General features: G+C 37.3%; 1 protein-coding gene across 2 annotated transcripts in view; it reads left to right on the top strand.

Annotated features, from left to right (window-relative positions):
- Window positions 1-681: 681 nt before the first annotated feature.
- IFT57 (intraflagellar transport 57) overlaps window positions 682-22,964 on the top strand; it is a 62,056-nt gene continuing 39,773 nt past the window's right edge. Inside the window, exons 1-5 of one of the 2 annotated variants that reach the window (XM_010350038.3) lie at window positions 682-1,020; window positions 3,552-3,717; window positions 4,535-4,653; window positions 9,196-9,286; window positions 16,877-16,945. In XM_010350038.3, the coding sequence (XP_010348340.2) occupies window positions 809-1,020; window positions 3,552-3,717; window positions 4,535-4,653; window positions 9,196-9,286; window positions 16,877-16,945 (657 nt within the window). In that variant the 5' untranslated portion in view covers window positions 682-808. The remainder of the gene's footprint in view (window positions 1,021-3,551; window positions 3,718-4,534; window positions 4,654-9,195; window positions 9,287-16,876; window positions 16,946-22,964) is intronic. The other variant, XM_003939393.4, reaches the window with a different exon arrangement.

Genomic DNA, 22,964 nt, shown 5'->3' on the forward strand with positions numbered 1-22,964 from the left:
AAGGATGGAAGCTTAGGGTTCTTGTTTTTGAAGGAAAACAAATCCTTCCAAACCGCTCCTTTGTTCGTTGTCTTTTTTCTCATCCTTCCAAGCACTTTCATAGCACTGGAGTAACCTAATAGCCAGGCAATGTAATACAGTACTTCAAGCTTTATCATATACTGTTAAGGACAGCACTGCCTAATGAGAAAAAAAAAAAAAGTTAAAAAAATAAAGAACGAGAGAAACCTCTTGCTATAAAGTTCCTGCAGTGAAAGTCAAACCTGTGGTATCGGCTTGTCTTTACAACTATGAAAAACTTTGCAATTCTGAGAAAATAAGGGTATCCGTGGGCTAGTGCAGCCTTCTAAACTGCGCGTCTTCATCTCCCTTTCATCTTTTTAACAGCTCCTAGTTGAGCCAGATGCCCGCTTAGCTGCCTTTAGCAACCACCAGGTGCAACACACCTCAGGCCAGTTCGATAACCAGGCAAGCTGAGCAGAAACGAAAACTGCCCCTGCTCTGTCTGTCAAAGGCCGAGGGAGGAGATGCAGCGGGGAACGCGGCGCCAACGCCACGCCTCCACGGGGGGCGGGGCTGCGTCCCAACCACCTTGTTTCCCGCAGAGGCGGGGCAAGAAGCGGGTCACCGGTGACGTCATTCAGGAACACCGCCCCGATTGGACGGAAGGGGGCGGAGTCCGGTTTCCCTGGCGACGGGTTGTCCGGCGGTCGCCTGGTAACCCGTCTTGGCTGTACTGGTGGCGGCAGGGCGCTGGCGTAGTCCAGAGGTCTCCGGCCCGATCCCACGCCGGACTCTCCGTCCTGCGATGACTGCCGCCCTGGCCGTCGTCACGACATCGGGTTTGGAAGATGGGGTGCCTAGGTCCCGGGGCGAAGGGGCCGGGGAAGTGGTGGTGGAGCGGGGGCCCGGCGCGGCCTACCACATGTTCGTGGTGATGGAGGACCTGGTGGAGAAGCTGAAGCTGCTCCGCTTCGAGGAGGAGTTCCTCCGAAAGAGCAACCTGAAGGCCCCATCCAGGTGGGTACCGGCGTTCGCGATCGCCTGAGTGCCGCCTTCCGTGGTCCTGTGGGAACCGATTCCGTGAGCGCGGGTTAGCAATTCCTTGCCTGCGTCTTCCTAGCCGGGGGAGGGTACTTCACCCCACACTCCGGGGAGGGTCGGGGAGCTCACGCAGCCCTGACTTGGTATTTTTGTAGAGAAAATAAATAAGTTTGGGAACCGCAGAAAGGATTGGAAGACAGCTTACCTGTTTTTTAAACACACGCGCATGACCACAAAACACCAACTGTATTTTCTGATGATAAAGGTAATGCAAATACTCATTGTAGAAAACTCAGAAAAACATAAGAAAATGTGTAGAAAAATTATAAAACCGCCCAAGATCTCGTCTCCAGAGAGGAATGCCATTATCATTTAAGGCTTTTATTCTAGTTTGGGTTTTCTGTTGTTGTTGTTGGAGACTCTTTTCCTACAACTGCGGACCGTGGGTACTTAGGACCCTGTTAAGGAGCACTTTAAATGCGGTTAGTAAACTTGTTGACTACTTGCTATGGTTTAAAAGACTTCTGCCTTTGCAATAACCATACTCTCAGAAACTGAAAAGTAGAAAAGACAAATGACAACTAATGAATTGTCCCGTATCATAGAAACTAAAGTTCTAGCCTTGTTCCGGTGGGGGCAAAGTCCAACATATCCTGAAAGCGATGCCATTACTTGCTGAGGGTAGTGGTCACCTGGGACCTTCTCCTCAAATCACTGTAGCTTAGCAATAGTCAGATAAATCAGTTTTACAGCCTTTTCTTCACTTATTACTTACATTTGTTTATTCCATGAAAGACAATCAATATTAAGAATCTATAGTACTTAATGTCTACAGCCAGGCTCAAATAATTTCCCTTGACAGTTTTAGTTTCATTCCACTACTTTCTTCCAATAACTTTAATTGAAAGATATGTAGACTTTATGTAGACTGTTCATATTAAATTAGTCCACAGTAGGAGAAAAGATAGAGGAAAAAGTAGTGTTGCTTGACCCGTGTTAGAAAAAGGTAGTCTTGGGATTATTACTGAAAGTGAACTGATCAGGATAATATAGACAACCAATATTTCCTATGTTAATAAATAGGCATTTTTTCCAAGTATATTTTTCAAACGAAAAGAAAATGGCCTTCAGGTTCTGTTAATGTCATCTCTTGCACTGTGTTCCCAGGGGTTCAGCAGGATACTTTGAATCAAGGATTTGTGTGGGGACATCCTAGTCCAATGGTTCTCGAAGTGTGATCATCAAACCAACAGCATCAGCATCAGCATCACCTGGGAACTTACTAGCAATGAAATTCTTCTTTTCTCCCAGGTCTACCCTTTCAGTAACTATAGGAGTGGGGGGCTAGCAGTCTGTTTCAGTAAGCCTTCCAGATGATTCTGATGGATACTAATGTTTGAGAACCACTGCCCTAAGCTTCTGGAATCTATTGGTGTTCCTCCTCTGCCCTAGAGGAGTTATCTGCTGACAAGGAAAAGATGACTTTTTTGGTGGATGGGTGCTTTGAAAGGGTAGTGAGCATATACCTGGAAGGACTTCATGGCCTTTTTCCTTTTCAGCTTTCTTTTATCCTCCAGAACATTTACACTGCAAGAAAAAGTTTAGGAAACATGAAGGAGTACATAACTTTCTTATGACAATGGTTATAATAGTTGTAAATACACTGTAAACCTAATAATGGTAGCTGCACATGAACAAGAAGAGTAAGATCTTTGATTAAACTGACTTAAATGTTGTTGCTAGTGAGTCTTATTCCTACAATGTTTTGGTATAAATCATACTGATTCTCATAGAACTGTGTTTAGTAAACTAGGGGATTAAGCAGGAGCCTACAGATGTTTGTTACACTGGTGATGTGACATTCACAGGTTCTTAATCCTGACTACACCTTAGGAACATGTAGGAAGCTTTTGAAATATACCTGAAATATACCTCATACTGGGTCTACATTCATAGAACTTCTGATTTAATTCATTCATGAGGGAAGGAGCAATGTATAGCCAAGTACCAGTATTTTTATGAGCTCCTCGGGTGATTGAATATGCAGCCAGATAAAAACAAATGAATATCATGGTAATAGGTATTCATGCATAATAAGTAATCTTTGAGATCTTTTTCAAACTGAGATTCTTCTAAGTTACACATTTTCATTCATAAGGTACTCATATATTCCTAACACTTAAATCATTTTGGCAAAAATTCTAGGTACTCTGTGCTCTGACATGCACTACATGTCCTGGGGGTAAGGTCTTTGATCTAATATTTTGGATACGGTAGTAATGGCCCTTATCCTGCTGATTTAACAACTTTAATGTGAGTGCTGTGGATTATTGGAAACTTCCAAGGGTGAATTATCGAGGCCTTTTGATTTGATGGCCATGTTGGGGAAAGAAAGGTTGTTGGGCAATTGTGAATTTGGCCCTGTTAGTTATTATAGATTTATTTCCATTATTTATAGATTTATTTGCATTATTTCACATCGGCCCCCATTCCTCCTTGTTTTGAAGCAGACACTATTTTGCACTGCCTACCAACCCTGGCGAACAGTTCTACATGTTTTGTACTCTTGCTGCTTGGCTGATTAATAAAGCAGGACATCCCTTTGAACAGCCTCAAGAATATGATGACCCTAATGCAACAATATCTAACATACTTTCTGAGCTTCGGTCATTTGTAAGTGTAAACGACCATTCTTTCTCCATATTCTCAAGTTATAAATTTTAATATTGGTAATTTAATAAAAAATGCTAGCCATTTAGATGACTTCTTTGTAAATATAATTATGTATGAATTCATTTTGAGGTAAAGCCTCAAAATAGTTGATGTTATAACATTAATGTCACTTCTGAAAATGTTCAGTGAATACTCTTTGTTAGCCCAAAGTAGTATTTTTTTTTTTTTTTTTAAATCTTGATGTGTCTGAGAGGTAGACTTTTGGGTGGTTAATTCTTGATCTAAAAAATGATAATTAAACCCTATAAAGTCAAAACACTTTCTATTCTGAAAGGGAACTTGGACTTAAGACCGTGATAGCAGTACTTTTTCATTTCTGACTTTTCCTGGGCAGGCAGTAAGATATTTTTGGCACAAATCTTACTAATTTTTGATAAGTGAATCATTCTGTCCTTAAACATAGTTGTTTAAATGGTTTTACATTTTCCCTTTAATAAGATCAATAATTAGACTAGAAAACACTAGAACTTATTCCTCCTAACTGTAACTTTGCCCTCACCCACATCAATATGCTATGATGCTATGATGTTACTGCCTTTTAATTTCGTACCTTTAACAATAAAAGTATTTCCAGTACTTTTATGTATCAATGGATTACAAAGACTTAAAATGGATTTCTAAGAAACAATGTAATTACAGTTATTCTAAATCTTTGAAAGAAAAGTGATACATCTATTTAGCAGTTCTTTGCTTAAAATATTTTGATATTTGGAGTATAACTAACAAATAACACCCTGTTTTATCTTTTATTTTCCAGGGAAGAACTGCAGATTTTCCTCCTTCAAAATTAAAGTCAGGTTGTGGAGAACATGTATGCTACGTTCTTGATTGCTTAGCTGAAGAAGCATTGAAATATATTGGTTTCACCTGGAAAAGGTAAAAATTACCCAACCTGATAATAGTAATTTTATGTGCATAGCATTTTCCTCTGAGGGTGCAGAGCTGTTCAAGTAAACATAAAATAATTATTTCTTTTTGACTGTTCTAAATTGAAAATGCCACAGATAATTAAGAAAAGCCAGTATAGACAAAATTAGAATGTCTGATGTCTTGAAAATTAATTCTGAAGTAAAGCGTTATGTATTATTGTGTCTCTTCCCTATTCAAATATGTAATTATTGAAGGTTTAACTGTGACTATATATCTTTGTAAATTCTGGTATTTTTAAAAAGTCTCTCGTACCTATATTTATATACACAAACATAGTATATCCACGGAGGGAACTGATAGCTACAGATTTAAGGAAAAAATGGAAATTAATATAGTACTTTAAGTGGGATTTTCTCCTTATAGTTACTGGGCAGGAATAATGAAGAAACTACTTGACCCTCTCCTAGACACTGTTCATTGTTTTGTGTCCAACTTGACAGTGCTTTGTTTATTTCTCTTATTATATTGCATTTATCCTATGGTATTAAAATTTTTATTTCTTTACTGTTCTGACGTTCTTGCTAGAAATTATGAAATCTTTGCAAGTGCTCTGGAAGTTAGCATAATGTGTGGTGTATCTTAGATGTTTAATAGATATTGAGCATATAGATGAAACAGAACATTTGAAAACTCAATTTAAAGAGATTATAATTAGAAAATATAAATTTTATGCTCTGCAGTTTGGGATTATTAATAGGTTAGAATGTAGAAGGCACTATGCAGGTAAAATGTAAGCAGTGTTTTTTTTAAATTAGAATTAACTTCTGTAGAAAGATATATATATATATTATTTCCTGTTAACATTTTAATGTATATTAAGTTATATCCTTTTAGATACAATCTCCCTATTAAGTTTCTTTAATAACTTCCTTGAATTAGGTTATTGGGATGAGCCATATGAAATTACTCATAGTCATCTATTTTTAAACTAAAAAATGGCAATTTCATATGCTTCAATCCAAACATTCAAGAGACGTTACGAGATGTGCTGCTGTATTTAGCATTTTCAAAAATTACTAAATCCATATCCCAATATATTCTAGATTTGCCAGAAGCTATTGTGTAATATCTCAACCACTAGTTTATTTTGCATTTCCTTTGTTTCTGGACACATCTTATTCCTGGCCTCTGTACTGTAATTTGAATAATTTATTTTTTAGTTTTGTTTTTGACACACAATAACTGCAAATTTTGGGGTACATTGTGATGTTTCAATACATGTATCCAATATACAATGATCAAGTTAGTGAAATTAACATATCCATCATGTCAAACGTTTATCATTTGTTTGTGGTGAGACCATTCCAAATCTCTTTGAGCTATTTTCAAATACAATATTATTGTTAACTAATATATAATATTGTTAACTGTAGTCACCCTACTGTGCATTGAACACTAGAACTTATTCCTCCTAACTGTAACTTTGTACTCACCCACTTTGACCAACCGCTCCCCATTCTCCTTTCCCCTACCCTTCCCAGCTTATGGTAACCACTGCTATACTCTCCACGTCTGTGATATTTGTATTTCCGTGCCTGGCTTATTTCACTTGGCATAATGTCCTCCAGGCTTATACGGGTTGCTACAAATGACAGAATTTCATTCTCCTTTATGAATAGTATTCCACTATGTATAAATATACCACATTTTCTTTCTCCATTCAACCTTTGATGGACACTCAGGTTGGAAACCATATCTTGAGCATTGTGAATAGTGCTGCAGTAAACATGGGAGTGCAGATAACTAACATACTGATTTATTTATTTATTTATTTATTTATTTGGATATATAATCAGCACTGGGATTGCTGGATCATGGAGCAGTGCTATTTTTAGTGTTTTGAGGAACCTCCACAGTGTTCTCCACAGTGGCTGTACTAATAATGTACATACCCACCAAGAATGTACAATGGTTCCCGTTTCTCCAAATCCTCACCAGCTTTTGTTATTTGTGGGGACAAGGGGTTGAGTAACAGCCATTCTAACTGGGGTAAGATGGTATCTCATTGTGGTTTTGATTTGCATTTCCCTGATGATGTTGGGCATTTTTGCATGTATCTGTTGGCTATTTTTATGCAAGTTTTGAGAAATGTCTATTAAGATTTTTTGCCCATTTTAAAAATTGGACTACTTAGTTTTTTGTTGCTGTTTTGCTACTGAGTTGCTTGAGTTTATTATACATGCTGGGTGTTAACTTCTAATCAGATGGGTGGTTTGCAGATATTTCCCCACATTCTGTGGGTTGTCTCTTCACTCCTGATTGTTTCCTTAAGTTTGATGTAATCGTGTTTGTCTGTTTTTGCTTTTGTTGCCTGTGCTTTTGAGGTCTTATCCAACAAATTCTTGCCCAGACAATGTCATGAAGTGTGTTTCCCCACATTTCCTCTAGCATGTTCAGTTTCAGATTGTATATTTAAGTCTTGAATCCCTTTTGAGTGGTTTTTGTAAGTGGTTAGAGGTAGGGGTCTAGTTTCATTCTTTTGCATGTGAATATCCAGTTTCCCCAGCACCGATTATTTTTCTATTTTTGATTTTTAGCACCATTCTTTGAATAGACTATGACTTAGATAACTCATGAGGACTGTGTATAAATGAGGACTAAAAGGAGGGAGCTGAAAATTAATCAACATTAGCGAATATATCAGCTATGTAACATGTAAATGAGATAGATGTGACATATAGCTGAATTTTTCATATATCTAAATGTGTCAAAATGAATTCTAGAAGAATATTGCTTTTGAGATATTTTCTAATTCTAATAAATGAAAAATTAGGAAATTTATTATTTAAGATGATTGATTTGGTTTAGAGTATTTTGCATAATAGTAAATGTGGACTTTTGTATTTTATCACGATTGAGGCATGGGTTTTCGGTTTTAAGACAGGGTCTCACTCTGTTGCCTAGGCAGGAGTGCAGTGGTATGATCATGGCTCACTGTAATCTCTGCCTGCCGAGCTCAAGCTGTCCTCCCACTGCAGCCTTCCACATAGCTGGGACTCCAGGTGCGTACCACCACTCCCAGCTAATTCTTTATTTTTTTGTCAAGATGGGATTTTGTCGTGTTGACCAGGCTGGTCTCAAACTCCTGGTCTCTGGCAATCCACCTACCTCGGCCTCCTAAAGTGTTTTGATTACAGGCGTGCGCCATCATACCCAGCCAGGTACTAGTAGTTAATATACGTTTTCTCTCTAGCTTTGTTTCTGGAGAAAAAAGGAAAAAATAAAATAAGTTTTAACAAGTAAGCCCAAATACATTTGAGTACTTTTATTATAGAAAATGTGTCCCAAAACCTAAAATGCAATTAAAAAAAATTAAAAAAATAAAGAAAAGAAAAAAAAAGAAAATGTATCATTAATCTTGATGAAGAAATGATTTTTCAATGCTTAACGTTAGGACCACTAATTAGATTTTGAAAATAAGAAGAAAGCTGGAAACCTTCTTATTGCCTATGTTAAAATAAACTTCAGATGGATCAGAGATATAAATGTGAAAAGTAAAACTGTAGGAGTATTAAAAGACCGGAGGAGTACAGAGGTTGTGCTATGACAGAAAGCCTCAAATGTATGATGTTAAAGCTAAGGTCTGTGCAAGAAAAGGTTAACAAGTCCATCTAATAATAACTATAGCAATCTTTAATAGCCAAGGTTATAAGTAATACACTAGGGTAACTATTTTTGAGAGGTTAGGCAAAACATTAGTTTTCTTAATATACAAAAAGCCAAAAAGTAACAGACATTAATAGACACTTCACCAAAAAAGAAGTGAAAATAACCAATTAAAATATGAAAAGATGTTTAATCACTTTCATGCCAAAGAAATGCAGTTAAAACAAGAGTGAAATTTTATTTAGTTGATTAGCTAAGATTAAAGTTTGTATTATACATCATATAATGATATATATGGTGAATATATGGAAATGGAGTCACTCTCCTTCACTATTGTTGGGAGTCTAAATTAGGGTAACATTTTGGAAGCCAATTTTGGCAGTATATAGCAAAACAATAACATGTAGAAAGTTGTTTACCCAGCCAGTTCACATGAACAAATTTATTCTAAATGGTATACGTAATGATAAATGTACAAGAATGGTCTTTGCAATATTGTCTAGCAAAATACCTAGAAACCTCCATGTTTAGTCATAGGCTGCCAATTACATTAATTATGGTACTGATTGTTCAATGAAATAGAGTGTAAGTATGTAAAAAATGAGAAATACCTATGTATTTAAATATGGGATATCGGTGAGAAGCATTACGTGGGATAACATCATGCATAGTATCAACTCATTTTTTTGTGAATTTGGAGATAAATACTTTTCCTTTTTACATAGAAAGGTTTAGGGAAAATGCATGAAATATTCAACAGTGATTATGGAAAAGGAGTGAAAACGGACCAAACCTGGCAAAGAGGAGATAATATTTGCATTACACTTGTTTGTCTTACTAAATATTAAAATTCTCATCTCATGTTTAACCTTATGATTTTAGGCCAGTATACCCAGTAGAAGAATTAGAAGAAGAAAGTGTTGCAGAAGATGATGCAGAATTAACATTAAATAAAGTGGACGAAGAATTTGTGGTATGTGTGTAGCTGAACTTTCTGCTCATTTTCACCTTTAGGCCTCTTTCCATTCTCTTAATGTCCCCCAGACTTCCATTATCAGGAATGTATTTTATGTCATTGTTTCTAAAAATGAAAAGCTTTTAAATACAGTGCTAAGTATCGTCATTTAGACCTGTGGTTAAGTTCATGTTTGTATTCTCTAATGATTGAGGTCTGAATTTTAGCAAACGTTCTTAAACTGTTCATGGAAATACATACTATTGGTTATATGAGTAAATACTTTATTAACAACCATTCATGATCTTAAATAGACTGTGACTAATAAAGAGTTTAAAACAGAACAATATAATTGAGGATTAATACATTCTGCTTTATATGAATACTGTTCATTTTTAAGGAATTCCTTTATTCATCTGCAATTAGGATAAGTAGGAATTTTTTAAAATGCTTTTAAATAATCGACATTATTTAAGTTGTTTGGCAGAATCTGGACCTTTTTACATGCTTCACGTGTCATCCATAGTGTCACCTACAGATGACAGAGACAAAAGAACTTTTTCTCAAGATAATTCTCAGAACTAGAATCAGATTGACCCTGGTATTTTAGGAAGTGTACCTGTGATCTGAAGCAGAAATGGTGGGGGAAAGAAACCAACTTTACAGTATACAGCTGACCCTTGAGCAATGTGGGGGTTACGGGGCATCGGCCCTGACACAGTTGAAAATCCACAGTCTGGGCGCAATGGCTCACACCTGTAGTCCCAGCACTTTGGGAGGCCAAGTTGGGTGGATCACCTAAGGTTGGGAGTTCAAGACCGGTCTGACCAACATGGAGAAACCCCGTCTCTACTAAATATACAGAAAACTTACCTGGGCATGGTGACACATGCCTGTAATCACAGCTACTCGGGAGGCTGAGGCAGGAGAATTGCTTCAACCTGGGAGGCAGAGGTTGCAGTGAGCCGAGATCGTGCTATTGCACTCCAGCGTGGGCAGCAAGAGTGAAATTCCATCTCAAAAAAAAAAAAATGAAAAAAGAAAAGAAAATTCACATATAACTTTGGACTCCCAAAAACTTTACTAATAGCCTACTGTTGACTTGAAGCCTTACCAGTAACGTAAATAGTTAACACATATTTTGTAAAGTTATATGTATTATATACTGTATTCTAACACTAAGCTAGAGAAAAGAAAATGTTACTAAGTAAGTCATAAGGGAGAGAAAACATATATACTATTAAGTGGAAGTGGAGAATCATAAAAGTATCTTGCCTGTCTTCATACTGAGTCACCTAAGAAAGAAGAGCAAGAGGTTGGGTTGGTCTTGCTGTCTCAGGGGTGACAGAAGAGAAAGAAGATTTATGTTTAAGTGGACCCATGCAGCCCAAACCCATGTTGTTCAAGGGTCAACTATATTTTGCTGTCATAAACCAATTAAAATTTTTAGGTGAGTTTTTAAATCAATAGAAAATAAGTTTAAAATAAGTTATTAAGTAATTGAAGTTTAGCATTTAGGTTAATACAGTATTTAAGTTAGTATATGCTATAGAGATTTTAATCACTGCCTAATTTTAATAGCAAATGCTGAAAAATAACCATTAAATAGATTAGATGCTATCTGAATAGAAAATTATATGGCCATTTATATTAGTCCATTTTGCGTTGCTGTAGGAATACTTGAGATGCTGGGTAAGTTACAAAGAAAAGAAGTTTATTTTGGCCCACAGTTTTGCAGACCATACAAGAAATGTAGCAATGGCATCTGCTTCTGGTGAGGGACTCAGGAAGCTTACAGTCATGGTCAGACAAAGTGAGGGCAGGCATCTCACATGGCCAGAGAAGGAGCAAGAGACAGAGAAGGGAACATAAATCCAAACTATACCATTACAAATTGTTGAGCGGGCATGCTGACTCATACCTGTAATAACAGCACTCTGGGAGAGGCTGCGGCAGGGGGATTGCTTGTGGCCAGGAGTTTGAGATCAACATGGGCAATAGTGAATCCTCATCTCTACCAAAAAACAAAACAAAACAAAACTGCCATGCGTGGTGGTGCATGTCTATAGTCCTAACTACTCAGGAAGGTGAGGTGGGAGGATCACTTGAGCCCAGAAGTTTGAAGCTGTACTATGCCATGATCATGCCACCGCGCTACAGCCTGGGTGACAGAGGAGACCCTGTCTCTATAAAAAAAAGTTTACAAAGAAATGTTATTGACATGGGAATGTAACTTATACTCTACTGTATGCTATAAAATTAAGTGAAAGGATTCCAAATTTTATGTTATGACATTAATTATGTTAAATATGTTTAAAATTATTATATTAGCATTAATTATATATGGGTAGAAGAATTAGGGATGATTGTTTTCTATGCTTTGTATTTTTAAGGTTTTTAACATGTATTTTTTAGCAGCAATGTAAACATTATTTAAACAGTATGAAAAAAAGATGACTGCTATAGTTAACATTATTTAAACAATATATGTGTAAAAAAGATTGTTTTTTAAAAGTTTTTAACAGCAATGTAAACATTATTTAAACAATATTTGTAAAATATGGTGACTCTTACAGAAGGAAAAAAACCATTGTAAAAGTTATCAATTTAAAAGATTTTTTTGAATGTGATCAATTTTAAAAGTCAAGACAGATATTATTTGTTTATTCTGCACATACATATTGAGCACGTGTTACTTAGCAGGCATTGGCAGGGCCCTGGCTGTGTAGCATGTGCCAAAGCTTTGAAGGCAGGAAGAAGCTTAGCATGATCAGGGATCTAAGAGAAAACTGCTGTGGCCAGAGCTCCTGAGTGAATGGGAGGGTGACATAAGATTAACTGGGAAGACAGACCAAGTTCAGATTGCTTGGGCATGAAAATTAGTTTAGACTTTATTCTTTGTATAACAGATCTTTCCATTCAAGCTCAGAAATTAAGTACTCATATATTTTCAGTTCACCTCATTTATTCTGCTCAGGTTCATCTCATTTATTCCCTCATCTTATCTTCTTACTATTTAATAGTTATTAATTGTTTATCAACAGGTACCTGGTCCTAGTACATTAACAAAGTGCATTAACATTTAACTTCAAAGGCATATAACTCAAAACTGCTAGTCTGGGGAATAAAGGAAAGCAAACCCACTAGTCAGGAGAAAAATATCTTCGAGGGCAGAAACCATGTCTGATTTTTCTTATTGTGTGTCTCCAGCTTATTGTGCAGGGCCTGGTGCATAGCATATATTCATTAAATATTTGACCATAAAATCAAATTGTCAGCACATCATTATGTTACATTTAGAAACTATAGCTCATTTTAAAGTTAGGAAACCTTTAAAGTTCAAGGTGCCATTACTGGGAGTGTGAATTTAGAGAAGTATACTGGAAAGCCACCTTTTCACACATTTCTTCCCAGCCATGAGGGGAAGACCTTCAGCTATCATAAGAGCAAACTGAAGGCCTTCCTCAAAGAGGTTGGCCCTGAGGCTGTTCATTTCCTTGAATCATGTCTCTTGAATTTCCTTTCTTCTTTATTGCCATCATATTATTCTAAGGGGTCCTCTGTTACTTCTACCCCTCTCTCTTAAGGAGGACTGGGCCACCACCTAGAAGCCTGTTGATGGTGGGATATTATTTGATTCTGTTGTCTGAGTTTGTGGTGTTGCTCAAGGATGGTAAGGGTTGGCCAGGCGCGGTGGCTCTCACCTGTAATTCCAGCACTTTGGGAGGCTGAGGCTACCAGATCACTTGAGGTCGGGAGTTCGAGATTAGCTTGGTCAACATGGTGAAACCCATCTCTACAAAAATACAAAAAATAGCCTGGTAATTTTTGTATTACCTGGTGGTGTGTGCCTGTAGTCCCAGCTACTCAGGAGGCTGAGGCATGAGAATTTGTATTACCTGGTGGTGGTGTGTGCCTGTAGTCCCAGCTACTCAGGAGGCTGAGGCATGAGAATTGCTTGAACCTGGGAGGTAGAGGTTGCAGTGGGCTGAGATTGCACCACTGGGTGACAGAGTAAGACTCTGTCTCAAAAAAAAAAAAAAGATTTCTGACAGTTAGAGTTCTGCTATAATCATCTATAAACTAGTAACCTTCAATTTCGGGCTGCTCATATTAAGCTAGGACCCAATAATTATTTTTATAAATATGTTGGTCATAACACAATAGATTCCCACCTGTTTTATGTAATCATATCCATGCTAATTGGCAGTCAGAATTAAGAGGGTATATCAGACAAATAGGAAATTTTTGAGTGCCTTCTGAATTACTGAGATTAGAATCCTAATATATTCTAATAGTTTGAAAAATAATTTTCGAATCCTGCTTACATTTGAATTCCTCTTGAGTGCTCTCAATAATACTTAGTAACTTAAATCCTTTTTCTATAAATTAGTTTGGGTTCTCCAGAGGAATAGAAGCAATAGGAGGTGTACACACACACACACACACACACACACACACACACACAGAAAGACTAAGGAATTAGCTCACATGGTTATGGAGGCTGAGAAGTCCCAAGATCCACAGCTAGCAAGCTGGAGACCCAGGAGAGCTGATGGTAGTTTCAGTTTGAGTCTGAAGGCCTGAGCACCAGGAGAGCTGAGCTGATAGTTTGTTTCAGTCCAAGTCAGAAGGCAAGAGAAGGCTTTAGTAACAATGAGGTGAAGACAATAAATTCTCTTTCTCAGCTTTTCTGTTCTGTTCAGGCTTTCAATGGATTGAATAAAGCCCATCCGCATTGATGATGGCAATGTGCTTTACTCAGTCTACTGATTCCATTATTATCGCATCCAGAAACACCCTCACAGACACACTGAATAATGTTTAACCAACACCAAGGAACCTCGTGGCTCAAATTGACAAGCAAAATTAACCACCAAAAGTCGACCCTTTGTCAACTCAGCTCTCACATACATCTTCTTAAACTATAATCTTCAAATAAGGAACATACATAGCAAGGTCATAATTTCATCTGATGGAATGTAACTGTTCTGCATACAACAGATATTGCTGTAATCCCTTCTCCAGAAAAGGAGAAAAGGTTCATAAGTGATGTTTACTTCTCCCTGATGTCACTTAAATATTGTAATGTAAAAGTAACAGTACTTAAATACTGTGATCTAAAGTCAGTACATCTTAGGTTACCTGATAATGGAGTAAGAGAGTAAAGAAAACAAAAATACAAATCTATTCATAACAATTAGGAAATATTTATGACAATCACTCCTCATTTCTGTAACTGGTCACATGCTTATAGTTAGTGTTTATAACTACCATCTTTCACTACCTATTCTGTATTCCCTCAGCTGGTTATCACTCTTTACCTGGTGAGGTGACTCAAACCTTTATTCCTGAAGGATCTGGGCCATTAATTAGACCTGCCTGGATTTGGTGGTTGTAGTTTTCTGTTTACTTTTAATCACAGGGTATGGTAATACCACACCTTAAAGGATCCTCCTGTATTTAGAATACTCTTCCTTCCATTCTGGAGTAGTCCAGTGTCCTGTTAATAGGATCAGTCGGCCGGGCGCAGTGGCTCATGCCTGTAATCCCAGCACTTTGGGAGGCCGAGGCGGGTGGATCACGAGGTCAAGAGATCGAGATCATCCTGGTCAACATGGTGAAACCCCGTCTCTACTAAAAATACAAAAATTAGCTGGGCATGGTGGCGTGTGCCTGTAATCCCAGCTACTCAGGAGGCTGAGGCAGGAGAATTGCCTGAACCCAGGAGGCGGAGGTTGCGGTGAGCCGAGATCGCGCCATTGCACTCCAGCCTGGGTAACAAGGGCGAAACTCCTCCTCAAAAAAAAAAAAAAAAAAAAAAAAAAAGGATCAGTCATGCCAGTCAGTACAGTAATTACCTTCTTTGCGATGTTGATTCAGAGTGGCCAGGTGGTAGTCTTAACTTCCTGTTCAATCAAATCACTGTTGAAGAATCTCCTGGTTGAAGAATTCTTCCTTTTGGAACTAAGACCTCTAGGCCAGCAAAGCATAAGATAGGAACAGGAAGCAAGAATTTTGCTAGCAGACTACTGGGGGTAATAGCAAGTGGTTCCACTCCCATTTCCATCCCTTGATTTCTGGACATGTAAATTCTGGCTGTGGGAGAAATAGCACCATATGGTGGTTGCTGATTAATTCTAGTACCTACCATGAAAGCTTTTTACTTATTAGCGTTCAGTCCAGTATAGTTCAACAAATATCTATTGATTGCCTATGTAAACAGCACCGATCAAGTTATTGTAAAAGCATTACAAACTTGTCTCTTCTCCCATGAGCATTGAATCATTGGCATTTCAATCATTTACTCTGGTTGTTAGGTAGACTCTTACTAGTGCAAACACAGACTAGACCAAGCCATTTGTCAAAAGCGTATACCTTTGCTTCCGTTTTAAGATACAAAGTGATCACTTTTGTCTGCACTTCTGTCCTACTACCGCATTCTAAAAAAAGTAAATGTCACTTGAGTGTATGGAATCTACATTTATACTGTTTTCTATTTTACTAAAAACTTTCTGGTTTTCCAAGGTTTAGCATAGATCTCATACCTTACTTTAGTTGCTCCACCCCCATAGTTTCTGAGGAGATATGGGATATAGCCTTAGAATTTCCATTCTAAGGAGTGCCTCTCAGAACCACACTTGGAGAACCCAGTATCTTATATATTTTCAAATTGTAGAGGATAAGGATTATCTTTGAAATCTACAGCTTTGTACAATTCTACATATGGAAGTGTTCACCAACTGACATTTTCTTTTTTCTTTATAAGTTGATCACTTGAGGACCAAGTTCCCTTGGCTTCATTACCATGTCCTTAAGGTTGAATTATTCTTGTTAAATTTGTGTTACTCTGTCACTTGTCATCACAGACATTATGAAGAAAAGGGGAGCTCATGTTTTCTCCTACATGCTCACAGAACCTGCTCGGACTCCATGTTTACTGCATATTAGAGAGAAAGTTGCTTCTCAAAGGGTCACTTTCTACCCCGCCCCTCTATATCCAATTGGTCTGCAGATTAGGATTAGCTTGGTATCCACCTAAACTATCCTTTTTATAGATTTAAGTACCATGGGCCAACCAGTACTGCTAACCATGATTTTATCAAGCTTGAATATAGCAGAGTTATGATGTCAAAAATATTTATCAATGTGATTGGTCCCTGGAGCAAGTGAGAATATTCTGTGTCTGTCTACCTCTCATCTTTTTCCATTTCAGTCATAGTGCTCAAAAATATCCGTTAACTCCTATTTATGCCAAATATGCCAGCCACTTGGGTTTGTTTCCTGCCCTGCTTTTGTATTTGTCTATAGTTCTCCAGCGGTGGCTCTGTTCTGTTCCCTCCCTGCAGTTTTTTTCCTTTCTTTAATGACTGCAAAAATGGTCCTAAATAAGTAGTAGTACCATGGAAATCTCAAAAAACACTTGAACTGTTAATAATATTGTGCCCTCCTTTATGCACATGTTCTCTAGGCTTTTCAATATCCTTTTCTGCACTAGTCTTTATATCAAGCTTAGTATAGCTTATTATAGCATGTAGGTGAAAACTGGAAATATATTTTTAGTTATAATTTTTAATAATTTTTTAAAAATTTGTTTCCATTTCTAAGGAAGAAGAGACAGATAATGAAGAAAACTTTATTGATCTCAACATTTTAAAGGCCCAGACGTATCACTTGGTAAGTTTCATCAGATACATGCCGCACCAACAAGCAACCAACATACATGATCCGCTGGAAATTTAAATGAGTAGAAACCGTGGTTGGCCATTGTTTTGTATGCTGTTTGTAAAGTAGCTCTCAAAATTGCTTTCCTATATATAAAATGCTGTAATTATAGCAAATATAAAAATCCAGAGGAGAGAGTGAGGCAGCCTCCTGTCTATACCATGGAAAATTGACACAGTGCTACTATGCAGACTAAAAATAACTTGGCTGGTGGCATTTTTTTTTTTTATGAAGAGACATCAAATATTCTATTTCAAGTTATTTTACATTTTAATGGGCCAAGAGTTAATGATCTTGATTATAGGAAAATATTTAAATTATAGTTCTTTAAATAAAATGGATTGACTGGTAGTTATGTGGATAAGTAATCAGACATTGCTTTAAGTCTGTTTCAGTTATGAAATATAGTCTCTAAAAGTACATATTCAATGAGATATTTCAGCTATTTATGGTATTTTTACATTTGCCATGTATATAATATATATATTATATGTTATATATTAATAAGGGATGTATACCTATTGCACCCTCAAAAAGTACATATGGAAAATAATACTCTTTTAGTCCTTTATTTAATTTTTCTTGTGTGAATCCTCAAAACAAGTTTGAGTCTAGTTTTAGTTTCATATCATGAGGATTTCCTTGACTACTCCCCAGGATGGTCTTTGTATTTATCATGCTAATGAGGATTAATAATACTAAGGCAGTATGGATGACAACTAGTTATTATTAATGATGCATATATGTATGTGTGTTTTCTGCCCAACTTGAGATGTAACGTTGTGGTCAACTTGCCTGAGTCTACGACTTGACTCTAATACTTACTAGGATTCCACACTTGGGCAAGTTTCCAAGCTTCTTGTGCCTTGTCTTTGTAAACTCTAAATGAGATAAAAATATGACCTCTGCCATAGGATTTTTGAAAATTAGAAGAGTTACTGCATGTAAAGCACTGTAATACTATCTGTCACCTAGAAAGTACTCAGTATTGGCAAAAACCAAAACCGTATCTTTTTTCCATATTCCCTCCTCTGAAATCTGATTTGTAAGCTCCTTGATAACAGAGATAGCTATCCTTTTTAATATTCCCCATAGTGTAACACAGAGGTACTGAATAAATACCTTTTAAATGAAGGTATCTTTTACTGATCAATTGAAAATTATATCAGAATAATATGTTAAAATTTAAATCTTAACTCTAGTTATATCAATCAATACTGTACATTTGCAGATCATTTTGTAGTTTCAAGTACTTTAAAACACATTTCCTTAATGACCTTGTAAAGTATTTGGGTAGATGTTATCTCCGTTTTACAAATATAAACACTGAAATTTATAACCTTGGGACAGTTTAATCTTTTAAGAAGCTTATAAATCAAAGTACCCGAATCTACACTGCTTCTCCAAACTCCAAGTCTATTACTTTTTCCTCTTTACCTCATAACAAGAGTTGAACAAGGTGTAGATATGTTTTGATTCCTGCCTTTAGCAAGTACATTGTAATGTTGGTGTTTATGTAATGTGTGTGTTGAAGATGATGGCAAAGTGCTCCTCAAGTATGAGAAGAAAAATAAAATAGAGATACACACATAGTTATTCTTGGAAAGAAACTGTGTTGTTTGTGTCATTCATTCTTATATTGATGGTGTAAATAGAGAACTGTGAAGGCCACCTGGGATTCCTTCTGGACAAAGTAATTTGAGTACTGAGAAGGAGCAAAGTAATTTAATGTGCTTCTGCCACGGTGCCAATTCCTTATTGGTCCTGATTTCAATTTTTCATTTCAAACTACACGAGGAAGGGTTTTTCTCCAAATGGTGCTTTTGTAAATTATCTAAGTATTAGATCCTTTGGACAAAAATTCTGTAACATATAACCGTTAGAGCTAAGACTATGTGTAGTTATAGTTCCACAAGAGGAAGAAGCGTGAACACCAGGTGTTTGTGGATGGTCAACCATGGAGTACTAATGAGGCAGAAAACCCTTTCATATTTTAAAAAACCTGGCAAGCTCATGATATTGCCCACTAAAGCCATCTGCCTGAGACAGCTGTGTCTGACTACAGCTTATGATGGTTCGGGCTGCTCTTTCCCCAAGACAAAATTGCTATATAGGTTAGTATCATAGATTTAAGATTTTATGTCTCATGCAGCAGGTGGACTTCACAGTGCAGAGGAAATATTATTTTAGGAAAGTTGAGCATGATGAATTCTTCACTAGAACGATACATACTGTCAAGGAAAGTGACTTTCTAAATGTACATGTGACTGTGCAAGCCCAGCAGTGTATGGATTACAGCAATCCCTCCCTGTCTATGGTTTTAAAACAATAAGATGTTTCTCCAGTCACTCTGTGTTGTCTCACCCTACTTTATATTTTTCCTCACAGACCCTGGTATTGCATTATGCTGTGTTAATTACTGATTTATTTTTGCTGTCACAACCACTAGCATGCAAACTCCTTTAGAGTAAGAGCTTTTTCACTGCTTTTTTCACCTGTGCCTTGTGTATAGAAGTTGCTCAATAATCAACAATATGGTATGAATACATGACTGAATGTGTGCCATTTTTGTATTTATAGTTTTATAGGCTATTTTCATAGAGAAAAGAATTGATCAACAATAATTATATCCTCTTCCGTGTACCATGTGGGATAGTCCAGGGAGAAATCTACCTATATTCCTTCCTTTCATTAAATAAAGTGGTCTAGGCCCTGAAAAGTGCGCTCTTTGAAGTATCATCATAATTCCAAGACTTGTGCCTACACAAGCATATTCCTGAGATTTGCAGTAACATGAAGTGAGAATGCAAATGAAAAAGACATGTCATAAGCAGGTTTGTGTTCTCTGGATGCAAACACTGAGACAGTTTAGAGTGCAAAGTGTTTACTAGAAATAGACATGTGTGAAAGGAAGGGATAAGAAAGCAGAATTGGGCAGAGGGAGAAGTCATGCTGCGATACAGTCCTGACAAAGATTGGCCAACCTGGTAGAGCCAAGTTTTGCCTGCTTAGCTCACCCTCTGGAGGCCGGTTGCCCTGGGAAGGGCATACTCTCAGGTGAGATGGCTCTCTGCGGGAGCTGACAGCAAGAGGCTGTCTGCAGGCCATGTTCCCTGCAGCTCAGCAGCAAGATCTTCCTTGAAAGAGGACCTGGTAACCCATCTTCCTAACTACCACAGCATAGTTGAAGCCTGTAACTGCTGACTTGAAGAATTTGTAAATAGATACCATCTGCCCATTGACTAAACTTTAAATGTCTGCCTAAGTGGATCATGACACAGCAGTAGTTCATGAACATTGAAAAAGATATGTTCCTCCTACTGATGAAGAATGCTTATAACAATCACACTGGTTTGTTTTGGAAGCAGTTGCTTTTCAGAACATTTATCTGAGGTTTAAAAAATGTGAAGTCATTCTTATTGTGTGATTTTTTTCCCTTCTAATTCCCTTACCCCAATTAAGATTTTGCCAACAACTGCAATTACTGAGGCATTGCTTCATCTTCCACAATTTCACTTATAATTTAATTACTTGGGTTTTGAAATAGCTTTTCTGAGAAGGAAAGCATTATGAACAGATGTTAGACTTCAAGGCTAGTCCACAGAGTTCCCCATTCTTTCTGTACCTCTCATTCCCGAGTATTCTTGAAATACGAAATTTAGCCAAAGCTACCCTAAGAGTGGCCATGAGAAAGGGCACTGGTGTGGAATTCACGTTCTGACAGTTGGGCGGGGCCTGTGATGTTAAGGAGTATAGTAGAATATTCCAGAGCTGTAGGGAGTTGGGGCAGGAAAGGAAGATTCCGGTGATGAGGTGGTAGCAAGGTGCGCTAGTAATTTCCATTTCTAATTTGCATATGTCAGTTGGGCACTGCTTGCGTGTTCACAGTGGCTATGCTGTAATTACGAGTTGTCTTTGTGTCTCCCTTCACCATTGTGAAACTCAACGGAATCACGGAAACAGCATTCTGGCAGCATAATGCAGATATGTCATTCACTTCCCCCAGTGAAAAAAGGAGGAGAGGGAGCTATGCACTCTCTGAATTCTATTTTTAAATGCCCATCACTTCATTTCAAAACATTTTTTCAAACATGCCGTAGATACTATTCTTCCTTGAGATGCTAAATTTGAGGTTTTGGAAACCAAATCCTGAGTTACCCAGCGTAAAACTAAGTATCTCAAAAGGTTTAAACACAGTTGGTTTTTAATTACCTAGCAAGAAATTCATTGTACCAAGTAAGAATGAACTACTTCAGCTTAAAAGGAAAAAGCTGAAAGGAATATGGGCTTAGAGTAAAAATGTCATTTCAGTTTTAGGTTAGAGTTTCATCTAGGCAAGACTGCAGTATTGCAATCAAAGAGAGGAAGAAGATGGATCTTTTTTGGTTAATATCTTAAATTTTCATTTTACATGTATTTTATATTTTACTTCTAGATAAAATATCCTTTCTGAGTAATATAAGAGAAAAAACGGTTCTATGTGTAGCTTACCCTATCAGTTGCCATTAATTTTTGATTCTTGCTTAAGGAGAATATTTTTTCTTCTGCTTTCCTACAACAGTTGCGATGTTAGGCCTCCTATCTATGAGAGAAGTCTACAGTTGGTATTTCACAGGAGAAATTAAAATGCCACATGTTAGAGTGTGATGGAACAGATTATGACTGAGTAACTGCTTTTAGTGCTCTGGTAACTAACCCTTACCACCCCCATCAGTTTTACATCTGGAGGTGAATAGGAAATGTGGGCTAGAGAAAAAAGCTCTGCTTCTCCCTGCTCAGCAGAGGCTCAAATGGCATTTCTTGCTGGGTGTAAAAGACAGAGTTTTGCTTGATCTTCCGTGTCGCTTTTCAACCTACATTTGCAATGAGATCCTTATTTTCTTACTGGTTTCATTGAGGGCCTAGCAAAAAGTAGGAAGCAAGGACTTTTCAAGGTGCCGTCCAGATCTGAGTCCATACCTTCAAGGTAGATTCTATGGCAGAAATAGCAGCTGTGTATGAATTCCTGCGTGTCACTCATCACGTGACCATAGCAAGTTAATTCACCTCGGTTACTCTGCTTTCTTATCTGGCAATGGGGCACAAATAATTCTACCCTGTCTTGTTTTGAGATGATTATAACCTAACTTGTGGACAGTACCTGACATTGTGTTGGCATAGAGTATGGGCTTCGTGCATTTCTTCTTTTGTATAATTTTTTACCCTTCCTAGAAACTGGAATTAGTTCCCAGCATTCTTATGTGCCATAGAAGAGTAGAAAAAGCCCCAATCCCTCAGTACAACTAAGTCCCTAGATTGTCATGAGTATTTTTGAGTAAGAAGCTTATGTAGGATATAAGTTATCAAGAAGCTTGCGTTTCTATGTAAATTGGGAAGCCGTGGTGATGTCATGGCTTTATTTTTGTAATCTGTCACATGGATTATTACTGAAGGCCCACTAGACTAAATTTGCTGTTACACAAGTTCTCCCCTACAGAAATGACTCAGGGAGATCTGATGAAAAGTTATATATGTATTTATTTAGATATTATTTGAGACCTATCATATATATATATCTATATATATAGATATAGATATAGATATAGATATTATTTGAGACCTATCATTCTATAAACACCTGTTTATAGAGGGATATATGTCCCATCCCTCAACACTAGTAGCAGATACTTGTTATATAATTCAATATATTAAGTATCAGAATATATGCATTTTTTCAGTCTTCTATAACTCTTTTAAACGCACCCATCTCTCAAACCTTTCATCACCCCTTACCACTTACCCCTGGCAGTGTTAGTGCTTTGAATATATATCTGATTCATTTTCAACCAAGCCATCTAGGTAGTCATTAAGACCCATGGATGCTGCCTTTGAAACACCTCCCATATCCATTCCTTCAGCTGTCTTTCAAGGCCATTTCACCCTAACTTCTCTGTCTGAGTTACTGAAACATGACTATCAGAGGTCATTCTGA

This window comes from Saimiri boliviensis, chromosome 8 (genome assembly GCF_048565385.1).
Source record: "Saimiri boliviensis isolate mSaiBol1 chromosome 8, mSaiBol1.pri, whole genome shotgun sequence".
NCBI lineage: Eukaryota > Metazoa > Chordata > Mammalia > Primates > Cebidae > Saimiri > Saimiri boliviensis.